General features: G+C 41.8%; 6 protein-coding genes across 6 annotated transcripts; all 6 read left to right on the forward strand.

Annotated features, from left to right (window-relative positions):
• Window positions 1–243: 243 nt before the first annotated feature.
• Window positions 244–2,210, forward strand: TIF11 (Translation initiation factor 1A; the record flags this gene model as incomplete). The annotated part of the gene is made up of 4 exons (XM_064830403.1): window positions 244–349; window positions 405–759; window positions 809–1,404; window positions 1,468–2,210. 4 exons carry the CDS (start codon window positions 244–246, stop codon window positions 2,208–2,210), a joined length of 1,800 nt encoding a protein of 599 aa, XP_064682905.1.
• Window positions 2,211–4,469: 2,259 nt separating this feature from the next.
• Window positions 4,470–6,336, forward strand: ATC70_011210 (uncharacterized protein; the record flags this gene model as incomplete). The annotated part of the gene is made up of 3 exons (XM_064830404.1): window positions 4,470–4,537; window positions 4,603–4,729; window positions 4,819–6,336. 3 exons carry the CDS (start codon window positions 4,470–4,472, stop codon window positions 6,334–6,336), a joined length of 1,713 nt encoding a protein of 570 aa, XP_064682906.1.
• A 288-nt stretch (window positions 6,337–6,624) lies between these two features.
• ATC70_011211 (uncharacterized protein) lies at window positions 6,625–7,779 on the forward strand (the record flags this gene model as incomplete). Its single annotated transcript, XM_064830405.1, has 1 exon — window positions 6,625–7,779. The coding sequence occupies one exon, from the start codon at window positions 6,625–6,627 to the stop codon at window positions 7,777–7,779; it is 1,155 nt and encodes a 384-aa protein (XP_064682907.1).
• A 486-nt stretch (window positions 7,780–8,265) lies between these two features.
• On the forward strand, window positions 8,266–10,246 carry ATC70_011212 (uncharacterized protein; the record flags this gene model as incomplete). The annotated part of the gene is made up of 13 exons (XM_064830406.1): window positions 8,266–8,274; window positions 8,333–8,393; window positions 8,454–8,585; window positions 8,644–8,665; window positions 8,835–8,894; window positions 8,949–9,086; window positions 9,166–9,283; window positions 9,345–9,446; window positions 9,504–9,600; window positions 9,660–9,711; window positions 9,761–9,859; window positions 9,985–10,066; window positions 10,121–10,246. 13 exons carry the CDS (start codon window positions 8,266–8,268, stop codon window positions 10,244–10,246), a joined length of 1,098 nt encoding a protein of 365 aa, XP_064682908.1.
• Window positions 10,247–10,902: 656 nt separating this feature from the next.
• SNX4_2 (intercellular trafficking and secretion) lies at window positions 10,903–11,777 on the forward strand (the record flags this gene model as incomplete). The annotated part of the gene is made up of 7 exons (XM_064830407.1): window positions 10,903–10,932; window positions 10,986–11,055; window positions 11,124–11,140; window positions 11,204–11,276; window positions 11,330–11,441; window positions 11,500–11,660; window positions 11,719–11,777. 7 exons carry the CDS (start codon window positions 10,903–10,905, stop codon window positions 11,775–11,777), a joined length of 522 nt encoding a protein of 173 aa, XP_064682909.1.
• Window positions 11,778–11,904: 127 nt separating this feature from the next.
• On the forward strand, window positions 11,905–12,345 carry ATC70_011214 (uncharacterized protein; the record flags this gene model as incomplete). The annotated part of the gene is made up of 1 exon (XM_064830408.1): window positions 11,905–12,345. The coding sequence occupies one exon, from the start codon at window positions 11,905–11,907 to the stop codon at window positions 12,343–12,345; it is 441 nt and encodes a 146-aa protein (XP_064682910.1).
• Window positions 12,346–12,507: the final 162 nt, after the last annotated feature.

The following is a 12,507-nucleotide window of genomic DNA, read 5'->3' on the forward strand; positions in this document are numbered from 1 at the left end:
GCTCCCCCCCCCCAGGTCGTCACCAAGAGCTAAGTCCCTTAATTTGTCACAAATAAAGATTTGTTTTATATGACCATTTGCTCTACCTATGTTTGAGTGGTACATGCAAAATGTAAATCATCTGATTTTGGTAACTGAAACGGGTTGTGATACGACATGAAAAGCAGTCGGTTTTACAGCGAGTATAGACCGAACCGGGTTTTCGTTTCGTGTTTGCTAGCTTTTTGACAAAAACCATTCACCATGAGTGAACTTGTATGGAACGAGACACATACAACCAATTCACTGCACACATATTGCTATTGCGAGAAGGACAGAAGTCTGCTTGATAGAGCCGTTCAATGTCGAGGTAAGCGTACCATGTTGAAATCAAACATTCGTAGCACTGATACAACGAAAGCCAGGTTGCAAAAATTGGTTTCATACAAAGTGCACTACCATTAAAGATCCTCCAACGACACTCTTTGTGACCAACTATCAATTCGAGTGTCATAACTGCAATGAACTGAATGTAGAGATATTCGAGAGAACGATAGCTGGCTGGAAAGACATTTGCACAGCTGCTTTGGCCAATTTGACGTTGGAGGCCATCTTACTCCAAATTGGATCAGACAACAAGGAACTACTAGAAAGCAAAAATGAGGCTGTGATAGAGCAGTGGCAACCAGAGCAGTACTATTTCAACAAGAAGGATCTCGTTCCTTTTGTCGAAAAGCATTGGGACAGCCTATGCACTGAGCGATCGAGAACTCCAACATGGTATGTCAAGTCCATGCTATAAAAACATGTCGACCAACAAACATATTAGGTGGGCTACTTTGGGGAGCTGTTTATATTCGTCAAAGGATGTGTTTGTTGCAAGAGACGAGAGTGAGAGGTCAGCAGCATCTGATTTTCGTCTAGCAGATGCGAATCTATGGCACATACGGCCCCATCCAGGAGGATTGATACCTCGACTCTCCAACAAACGCAAAGAGCTATCACCAGAAATGAATGGATCAATGACGCCCACTACGCCCTCACCTAGATCATCGTCGCCAGCGCCATTAACACCCAATACAGTGCCTGCTGTGTTTCCTCAAGGCGGATCAGCCAACACGGATCATCCATTCAATCGATTCGGCTTCAAATACAGTCCTTGTGAACCATCCATTCTACGTTTGGTCGCTTATAGACAGGCAGAGAATAGTTTAGGCGGATGTACCATCAGCATTCCAGATAAGAGCTCGTATGTGTCTGTCACCAAGGACGGATTGACAGTAACCACAGACAAAGGGTTCCGTATGTGCAGAGCAAATGTAGGTGTGAAGGAAGGAAACTGGTTCTGGGAAGCAAGAATCCAAAATGCAGCAGGACCTGCTAGTGATGGAGCTCATGTGCGTATTGGCTTTGCCAGAAGAGAAGGTAAATTGGGTAATATAGGGCTGACATACGGATACATGCACCAACACGTCTGATTTTTTACAGCATGTCTCAATGCTCCTGTTGGATACGATGCTTATGGTTATGCCTACCGCGACAAAACTGGCGACAAGATGTTCTGCTCAAGACCTGAAAAGTACGGCGAGCCATTCCAATCAGGCGATGTAATTGGACTTTACATCTCGATTCCACCGAAAAACAAAGCAAAATTCCAAAGTGCTCTCAGAAGACGTATACCCATTGCTTATAAAGAACGGTTCTGGTTTGAAGAAAAAGATTACAGGCCCAGTAAAGAGATGGAGGCACTCGCTGATCCCTACAGAAAAGAAAAGGAGGATGATTATGAACCCAAAATTCTGCATGGATCGTTCATTACTGTGTACAAGAATGGCGTGAATCAGGGTGTCATGTTTACTGATTTGATAGACTATGAAGATTTCGGCCGTCTACCAGAGACGATCCAGACAAAGCGAGCCAAAAAGAAGAGAAAGCAATCCAAGAAAGATCACAATGGCAATGCCATCAAGGACGATTTCGATAGTGTGGCACAACATTGGACTGACGATCCGCCTGTAGAAGATGACGGCACATTGGGCTACTATCCCGCTGTCAGTGTGTTCAAAGGAGGTGTGGTAAATTGCAACTTTGGCCCCCATTTTCAATATCCACCCATTGATCAGAAAGACTGGAAGCCTCTTAGCGAGCGATACAACGAGTATATGGTAGAAGAGTGCGTGTGGGACTTGGTGGACGAAGTCTCCAGATCGTTTAAACATAAAAAGAACTGATCAATAAACTGATGCGGGCTTCATGGATGACTGAATCCAATATATATATATATATTTAAAACATTCAAAAAAAAAGTAGACAAACAAATCATATCCTTTCAAAACTTTAAAGAATTGTGTGCCGTACAAGGTGAATAAACCCACCGGCAAAGCCGGCGATGGGGAGGGGGTTTTGGGGAAGAACATAACGCATCTAATCCAACACTTGATAGCATTGATCTATATGAGGGCTTGGTCGCAGCGAAGCAAAGGTGCAAACCTATGGCAACTAAGCATACAATCCAGCATTTCATAGCACTGATCTATACGAGGGCTTGATTGTAGCGAAGCGGATATGCAAAGCCATAGTATCTAAGCAACAAATTCGATTTCTCGTTTCCTTTATTATCAAGCTTACTAGCAATATAGCGCATTAAAATTTGCATGAATTAGTCTTACCAAAACCAATATGCCTCCTGTTCGAATTAGAAGTTGCACAGGCTGCAGAACTGCCCTTCCAGAAGACGTCCGCTACCAATGATGTGATTCATGCCGTGCAAGTAAAAGCCATAAAGCAGGAATTCAACCAAATGTGTCAGATTTCAAGCCTTCATATCTTGACATATAGACCTTTATGAGCCACCAGAATGACACCAAACAATTGTACTTGAGTAGTAGTATCTTCCTGACACCTTTGCTCAACTTTTTGGAGACCAAAAAAAAAGACATGGTCAAAAATCGACCAAAAACCATGAGGTACCCTTCATGATTTTCATCGAAAATCAAACGATCGCATTTTTCACCTTGAAAATGAAGACTTTTACTATGGTTTGTATTGGATCAAAATGTTTCTCTCGATCCAAAGCAGCCTCTGTGTTGAGTCTGTAGAAGCTACGAGAGCTCAATAGTAACTCAGTGGTAGTCGGATCATGACTTACATTGTTACTCACTGTCTATGTTGGGACGCAAGGTGCAACAAGAAGTGAACTATATGGTTGGCTATGAAAGTCCATGATTGCAAGTGACGATGATAGGTTGTGAATCGTATCATCGTAGCTGAACTGACAATAGGATCCTTCATAATGATTGGTATTGGATATACAGAGCTCGATGTATTGACTCAGGTTAAACAATGAGATAGATTGATTGATTCAGCGATAACGATTTAGTATAAATAGAATGTGCTCAAATCAATTAATAAATTATTAAGTTTTCGTATCTGGTTACTTTTTAGTCTTCCTTTTTGAAATCTATCTTAATTTGTTAATACTGTATCTTTGGATACAACACTCTGAACCCACTTTTATGAGGTTTTCTTATGCAAAATATGGATACTTTCGCTAAAAAGCTCATTTCAAACTTTATCAAATTGCTCAATAATTTCAGTCAAAACATCTATTTTATTTGGCACCAGTGGAAGCGTCTTGAAAAGTACTTCAAGAATGTATTAGGAAGCGTAGGATGATCATCACAATTTATATAGTCAAATGTCTCAAAGTAGATTAAAGAAGTCGAAAAAAAACAGAATCTGTCCAATCTTGAACAGAAAAAATAAACTGAGTTTGAATCAGTTTGGTGGTGGCGGCTTGCTGCTTGCTGACCAATGCCTTTCTGTTGATGACAATGATGATTGCGATGCTGTTTAAATGGGGATCATAAAGTTGAAAGGACAATTGCTCAGCACAAATACTTTTTTCGGTGAGCTTTGCCTCATGAAGGTGTCTTTTGCAATGACAACATCTCAGAAAAGTCGCTATAGATCTTACACAAATCCTGTATTTACTTACGGCCAGCTTTATGTCGCCATCTTATTGAAAGCATCAGCAGCAGTGAATGATATGACAGTTCCATCTTCAGGAAATGGCGATTGTGATGTACAAATGCTGCATAAAACCTGAAATTTCTTTCGCATTGTCCCAATAATAGGCTTCGTTTGATATCAGTGTAAGCAAAAAGGATGCTGAGGGATATACCTCCTGACTCTGACATAACCTTTTTTTTTACTAATAATTGGTTGTGTAAGATCTACTTGATATACCAAAATGTAATTTAAAATGTCTTTGGTGAGAGCCCACAGGGTGACGCAGACATCGAGCGTAGCGAGATTGATCAGCTAATGTGATTTATACAAGATCAACTGATAATCTCGTTTCCCTGAAAAGAAAGCTTGTTACCAATAGTTGGAACCCAGTCATCAAATTTTTTTCTTCCACACTATATTCAACTGCAAAATTTTTTAAACTTGCTCTTCTTTCTTTCTCTACTCATTTGTGCAAAAACATGTCTGAACAAGTTGATCAAAAGAACCTTCAAAAGGACCCTGTCACTGGAGAAATGATCTCCAAGTCGTAAGTAGAGACAAGGTGGACTCCCATCCCATGCTTGATTGACTGATTTGATGGTCCCTGTACAGTGAATTCAAGAGACGTGAGAAGGTCCGCGCCAAGGAAGCTGCTAAGGCTGCTAAGGCTGCTGCTGCTCCTCCCAAGGAGGTCAAGTCCAAGAGCGCTGAAGAAGGTGAGGAGGAATTGAACCCCAACGTAAGTTAATAGTGGATGGCATAAAAAGGAGGGCAAGTTTGAGTTGGAGAAATTTTGACATTGACATGTTGATTTTCATGTGCGACTAGCAATACTTTGAGTTGCGTTCCAAGACCATCAACAAGCTCCGTGAAAACCCTAGCCCTGAGCCTTATCCCCACAAGTTCCATGTTGATATGAGCCTTCCCGATTTCATTGAAAAGTTCAGCAGCCTTGAAGTCGATAAGCGTCTCGACGATCAAATCATCTCTGTCGCTGGTCGTATTCACAACAAGCGTGCTTCTGGTGCCAAGTTGAGATTCTATGATTTGCACGGTGAGGGTGTCAAGATTCAAGTCATGGCTTCTCTCCAAGATAACGAAGGTGATGATTATGCTGAGATCCACGATCTCCTGAGACGTGGTGATATTGTGGGTGTCACTGGTATTCCTGGTAAGACCAAGCGTGGTGAGCTCTCCATCTTCCCCAAGAAGGTCACTCTCTTGTCTCCCTGTCTTCGCATGTTGCCCAAAGCCAACTACGGTTTCAAGGATATGGAGCTTAGATTCCGTCAACGTTACCTCGATTTGATCATGAACAACTTTGTCCGCGACAAGTTTGCTATTCGCTCCAAGATCATCACCTATGTTCGTTCTTTCTTTGATCAACGTAACTTCCTTGAAGTCGAGACACCCATGATGAACACAATTGCTGGTGGTGCCACTGCTAAGCCATTCATCACTCACCACAACGACTTGAAGCTGGATATGTTCATGCGTGTCGCTCCTGAGTTATACTTGAAGATGTTGGTTGTTGGCGGTCTTGATCGTGTCTATGAAATTGGCCGTCAATTCCGTAACGAAGGTATCGATATGACTCACAACCCTGAATTCACCACTTGTGAGTTCTATATGGCTTACGCCGATATGTATGATTTGATGGATATGACTGAAGAACTCATTTCTGGTATGGTCATGAAGCTCTTTGGCAAGTATCAAATCCAATACCACCCTCAAGGCCCTGAGGGTCCCGCCATGGACATTGATTTCACCCCTCCCTTCAAGCGCATTGATATGATTGAGACCTTGGAAGAAAAGTTGGACTGCAAGTTCCCTCCTGGAGATCAACTTCACACTGCCGAGACCAACAAGTTCTTGTCTGATCTCCTCGCCAAGCACGAAATCGACTGTTCCGAGCCTCGCACCAACGCTCGTATGTTGGACAAACTCGTTGGTGAATACCTCGAAAACACTTGTGTCTCTCCTACCTTCATTACCGGTCATCCTCAAATGATGTCTCCTTTGGCCAAGAAGCACCGTAGCCGCCCTGGTCTCTGTGAGCGTTTCGAGATGTTTGTTGCCACCAAGGAAGTGTGTAACGCCTACACCGAATTGAACGATCCCTTTGATCAACGTGATCGTTTTGCTGAGCAAGCTAACCAAAAGGCTGCTGGTGATGATGAAGCTCAATTGATTGATGAAAACTTCTGTCAATCTCTCGAATTTGGTCTTCCTCCCACCGGTGGTTGGGGTATGGGTATCGATCGTCTTGCCATGTTCTTGACCAACTCCAACAACATCAAGGAGGTTCTCTTGTTCCCTGCCATGAAGCCCGAGGAAAACAACTAGACTCATTCTCTCTTTTTTTTTTCTTTAATATTTTGATGCAAGCCATCATATCACATTTGTAAATCACTCCATTTGAGAGCAAAATAAAACTACATATATATGCAAAGTGTATGACATGTTGTCGCAAATATCAAGGCTGTATTGGAGCAGCTCATGTTTTGGCATATATTGCTGTGGATGATGTCCGGAGTTGCAATGATAATCTGCCAGTGTGCTGATATATCCGGGGTAAAAAGTTTTGTATAATCAAAACACACCTTTCTTTTTGACATTTCATCTACATATACAATGTTTATACATAAGCTCAAGCCTACTCTGTTGGCCAGACAACGCCTACTCAATAGAAGTCTCCTTGGAGCATCCATGAGGAGCCCCACTGTACACAGACTTTCAGCAACGAGATGTCTCCATCTACAATCGCACATCACGATTCCCGATACCAAAGAAGCTGAGGCTATTGTGCCCTTACTGCAACAGATTGAAGCAGATGCTCAACCATCAGCGAGTACCTACAACGGCGTCTTGACAACATTGGCATTGGAAGGCAGATCTGAACAAGCACAAAGGCTATACGATGTTATTTTTCGAAATCACAATGTCAAGGCTGACATTGACACCTACAGCCAGCTCATGTTGGCTTACATGAATGACGGTAAATACGAAGAAGCTATGGAGATCTATTACGAACTTCGTGATCACGACGAAGATCCCACAAAGAATTTACGCTTGAAGCCAGACACATACGCATTCATGTTGCAGTCTCTGACAGATCCCAACAAAATCCAACAAAACCACACACAGTTCGAGAACAACGTGGAGCCGATATACGAGTATTCAGTAGAAGATGTCGATTCGGCCCTTTACCCTGATATTGATGGCGATTCACAGCCTGCATTATTGACAGCATTAGCACTCTTTAACGACATGCGACATTTAGAAATTCAGCCTACACCTGACATGTACGCCAATTTACTGAAAGCATGTGCAGATCAAAAGGATGGCCATGTGCTGGAAAAACTACACAAGTTAATTCGCATGGACCTCTATCTCGACCCTGATGTGCGAGTGTTTAACCAATTGATGCGAGCATACGATGTGGTAGGGGATCCAGCGTCTGTATTGGAGATTTGGGAAGTGGCGGAGTCGTCTAATGTAGTGGATCGCGATTCAGTATCAACAGTATTGCAAACATGCTTACGGAATGGATATGTCAGTCGAGCCGATGCTATCTGGGAGTCATTGAAATACAAGAGGAAAGCTATTCAGCCTACAGTGGATGACTTTAATGTCTATTTACAGTGCATTTTGAACAGCAATGACATTGAAAAGGCAGAGACGCTGGTGCAAGAGGGTTTATCCACAGGTCAAGCCGATGACTCTAGTGTAAATATTTTGAAAACACATACAAACAATACTACTACCACTACAGCCGATGCCCAATAAACAATGCCATTTTTTGGTTTGTCTAAATCAAGCAATCTTTCAAGAATGCTCCTTTTTTTTTTTTTTTTTTTTTTTTCGCTGCCCTAATGAATGAGCATAAATGCTGCGTTTTCGTGATGAATTTTAGGGTTTATAATCAAAGCAACGACTTGCTGAATAGCAACTTCTTGGATGTAAATGGCTGTACATCTTTTTCAAGCTTATCCAAACATCTAAATAACACACATTTAGAAACTGGAAACTACCTGTATGCATCGTCTATTTTCAAGACGACCTATCCCTTAGTAGCTGGTCCCCCTTTATTCTGATTGTTTTATCTCCTTTTTCATCAAGTCCGTTCTTTTCTCTTACCCTGCTTTGAATCCTCCTCCTCTTTTTTTCCTCTTGATTCAATTCTTTCTTGAACTTGTTATTAGAATCTTTTCTCTTTTTTTCAGCATCTAATACCAGCGACCAAAAGTATATCCACTAATACCTATATAAGAAATGGCACACGTATGTTGAGCTGCTTGATCTCACTGGCATTGAGTTAACATGTCTAAATTGCATTTAGAGACTTGGAGGACGTAGAAAGAACGTAAAGAAAGGATTTCAATTCACATTGATGGTTGTAGGCAAGTCAATTGGAGGTGTAGTCTATGGAGGCATGAACATGGCACTGACTTACAGTTTAGGCGCCTCTGGTACTGGCCGCACTACCTTTGTGAATACACTCTGTGACTCCAGCGTCTTGTCGAAAAAGATCTGCGATAACCCAGAGGAGGCACACAATGAAGAAGGCATCACTATCAAGCCGGTCTCTGTTGGTAAGTCATTTCAGCCATTGATTCACATCCATACTCATACTCTTTCCCTCCATGCTAGAATTGGATGAAGATGGCGTTAGGTAAAGTATTGGGAATTGGGCTGATATTTCTAAAATAAATCAAGGGGAATCCTACTTTGCAGCAGCATCTCCCTTGCTTTTTATGTTAGTAGACAACTTATTGAGAGGCTCAATACTCACTCGATTGATACAATCCCTTGATTTCTTTATTTGTTTATGTATATAACAGAATCTCCTTAACCATTGTTGACACACCTGGGTTTGGCGATAACATTGATAATGAGAAATGGTATGAACACCGTGCCTATTTTTAAATCTATTCATCTCACCCACATCGCTATAGTTTTCAAGAGATCGTTGGCTATCTGGAAAGACAGTACGACGACATTTTGGCTGAAGAATCCAGAATCAAGCGTAACCCTCGTTTCCGTGATAACCGTGTCCATGCTCTGCTATACTTTATTTCACCCACTGGCCATGCGTAAAGTATCTCTTGCCTTGTCTTGATAATTCGTCAATGTACTGATCCAAATTCCTCAAAAAAAAAAAAAAAAAAAAAGTCTCCGTGAAATCGATATTGAACTCATGCGTCGTTTGAGCCCTCGTGTCAACGTCATTCCTGTCGTTGGTCGTGCTGATTCCCTCACGCCACAAGAGCTGAAGGATTTCAAAAGAAGAGTAAGCCTTTCTTTGTCTCCAGGAGCTACTTACACAGTGACTAATGGCATTTACATGTTAGATTATGGAAGATATTGAACACTACAGTATTCGTATCTACAATTTCCCATATGACGTCGAAGAAGATGATGAGGACACCATCGAGGAGAACAGCGAGTTGAGAGTAAGTTGCTCTGTGGGCGTGTCTGTGTGTCCTACTCACTATCCTATTGTTCAACAGGCTCTTTTACCCTTCTCTATCATTGGAAGTGACGAGGAAATCACTGTAAATGGTCGTTCTGTTCGCGGAAGACAATATCCTTGGGGGGCTGTTGAAGGTAACTAGCCATCTATGCTCAACGTGAGGCACTCCATCTCATCAAACATGTATTGACAGTGGACAATCCCCAACACTCTGATTTCGCACGTTTGCGATCTGCTCTTCTGAGGTAAGCTAAATCTACCAGCACTGGCTCAATGTCTAACATTGCTTGATAGCTCGCACCTACAGGATCTCAAGGAGATCACTCATGATATTCTCTACGAGAACTACCGTACTGAGAAGCTTAGTCGTACAGTCAACGGCGGAGATCAGGAGTAAGTTGCACATGAATGCCATCCCTTTCCCTCTCTCTTTCCCCCCCCCCTTCCGAGAGTCCCTTCGCCCCACCACCCCCCCTTCCCTTGATGTATGAGAAGATCGTACTAATACGTCCCTGTAGTGATGCTTCCTTGGATGCAGATGATATGGCAGGTCAAAGCGTTCGTTTGAAGGAAGAACATTTGAGAAAAGAAGAAGAAAAGGTAAAATATTTGTCAAGATGATGTGTGGTTGATTTGGAATTAATGAAAATCTAGCTCCGTGAGATTGAGCTGAAAGTTCAGCGCGAAATTCAAGAAAAAAGAGCTGAACTGATGAACAAAGAAGAGGCTCTACGTAGCTTGGAAGCAAGACTTTCGCAAGCTCAGTTGACAGATGCTTAAATATACTTTTATTATACATTGAATAAACTTTTTTTTTTTCCAGTACATCATGTCGCGGTTGCTTAATCTGATTGTGTTGCCTAAAGACATGGTCGTACAAGTATCCCGTCTTGAAGGTTTTTCTGGTTGCTTCCCAAACGAAATCTAAAGTGATTCAATACAGAAACACATACCTGGTCAGTTCAACCATACAGTTAGACTCTTGTGCTAATAGAACTTGCTTTTGTTCCGCAATGCTTGGCTAAAAGATCCCTGTGTTTGAGTGCGATTGGCGGATACAAGACATGTCATGTTATCCCAAATGATGCATAAGAAATACACAGCGATGATGATGATAATAATACGAGCTGCTCATATCCCAATACAAACTCCACTGTTTTATCTGCTTTTCTCCCTCCTTTCCTTTGTTTGCAGCTCTTTACATTTTAACCTCTCTCTACATTGCACTTGTATTGAATAATGACAAGCCAAGAGTTTAGCAACCCTCTGAGAAAGTTCAAACTCGTATTTTTGGGAGAGCAAAGTGGTAAGTACAAAGCACTCGATCAGTATTATATCACAGACTAATTTCTCTCTCTCTCTCTCTCTCTCTCTCTCTCTCTCTCTCTCTCTCTCTCTCCTGTCAAGTTGGTAAAACTTCGCTTATTACTCGATTCATGTACGATACATTTGACAATACATATCAGGTACAGCAGGCTACTGGAGACACAAGATGTGATACTCATCCAGACACGTACAGGCCACTATTGGTATCGACTTTTTATCCAAAACCATGTATTTAGAAGATAGAACTGTTCGTTTGCAATTATGTAAGTGGCTCTCTACATTTGTTTGTTGTCAGCATATTGATGTGCGCTTTTTCTTGACCATGTCTCAGGGGACACCGCTGGCCAGGTACACAACATACAAAGGAAACGGATGCATCGAATAAGAAGATTGATTTATTCGAGTCTATAGGAACGATTCCGAAGTTTGATTCCAAGTTACATCAGAGATTCATCGGTCGCAGTGGTTGTTTATGACATTACCAGTAAGTAAAAAGGGATATACTGGCTAGTTGGTATGTGAAAATAACAAAACAAGGCCGAACTTCGTTTCAAAATACTTCGAAATGGATTGAGGATGTGCGTGCAGAACGCGGATCAGAAGTCATTATTGTGCTTGTTGGTAACAAGACGGATTTGAACGATAAAAGGTAAGCCAAGGGCCCTGATCTGTGGAGGACGCTGTGTATTCACTGCTTTTCTGAGCAGAGAGGTTACTTTAGAGGAAGGCGAAAAGAGAGCAACTGAGTGCAATATAATGTTTATCGAAACTAGCGCAAAAGCTGGTCATAATGTCAAGGCACTGTTTAGAAGAATAGCACAGGCATTACCAGGAATGGATTCTGATACTGGCGGAGGCAAAGAGCAAAGTAAGATGTGTTTGTATATGTGTCCGTGGCCTTTCATTTGACTGACCCAACTGTGTAGTGCAAAAAGTAGATTTGAATACTTCAGATAGCACGGAATCAAGCAGTTGTGCATGTTGATTCCGTTCAATATACGGCGACATACTGGCTTTCAAATAAACTAAACAACATCGTACAACGCAACGCTTTCAATGATGATGCAAATATTATTTTTCTCTTTTCTTTATCCTCCATTTCTTACCAAAAAATGGTTCACATTGAACAGATTACCAGGAACACCATGACCAATGACAGGCTGAACCAGCTGTTGCATGTGCTAAAGCAACTTTCGAGTTCTGTAACAGAGCAATCCACCAGGCTGGCGGTTTCATCCAGCCAGAATCACGTCCTTGTGGCTGTAGATGAGAAGGGTACCATTGTAGGGACAACGACGGTGGCATATTTGTATTGTGTTACTGGCACTCGGGTGCATATCGAAGACGTGGTTGTGGATTCGGATCACCGGGGTAAAGGTATAGCGCAGGCATTAATAAATGAAGCCATCCAGCGTGCGAAAAAGTTGCAAGCCAAAACCATTGATCTCACCAGCCGACCTGAACGAGAAGCAGCCAATAGACTCTACATGAAACTGGGATTTGTAAAGAGAGATACCAACGTATATCGATTTGTTGCACCAATCACTGAATAAACTTTTTTTTTCCCCACACTTTTTATAGAGCAAAAGACGATAAGCAAACCTTCTTTTATTTCCATATGAAATATACATGTCCATTTGCCCATCTCTATAAAAGGGATCCTTTGAGATACATCTACCGCAATTTGACACTTTTAAATTTTTCTCTCTCTTTTC

The sequence above is a fragment of the Mucor velutinosus genome (genome assembly GCF_035048745.1).
Source record: "Mucor velutinosus strain NIH1002 chromosome Unknown tig00001564, whole genome shotgun sequence".
Classification (NCBI taxonomy): domain Eukaryota; kingdom Fungi; phylum Mucoromycota; class Mucoromycetes; order Mucorales; family Mucoraceae; genus Mucor; species Mucor velutinosus.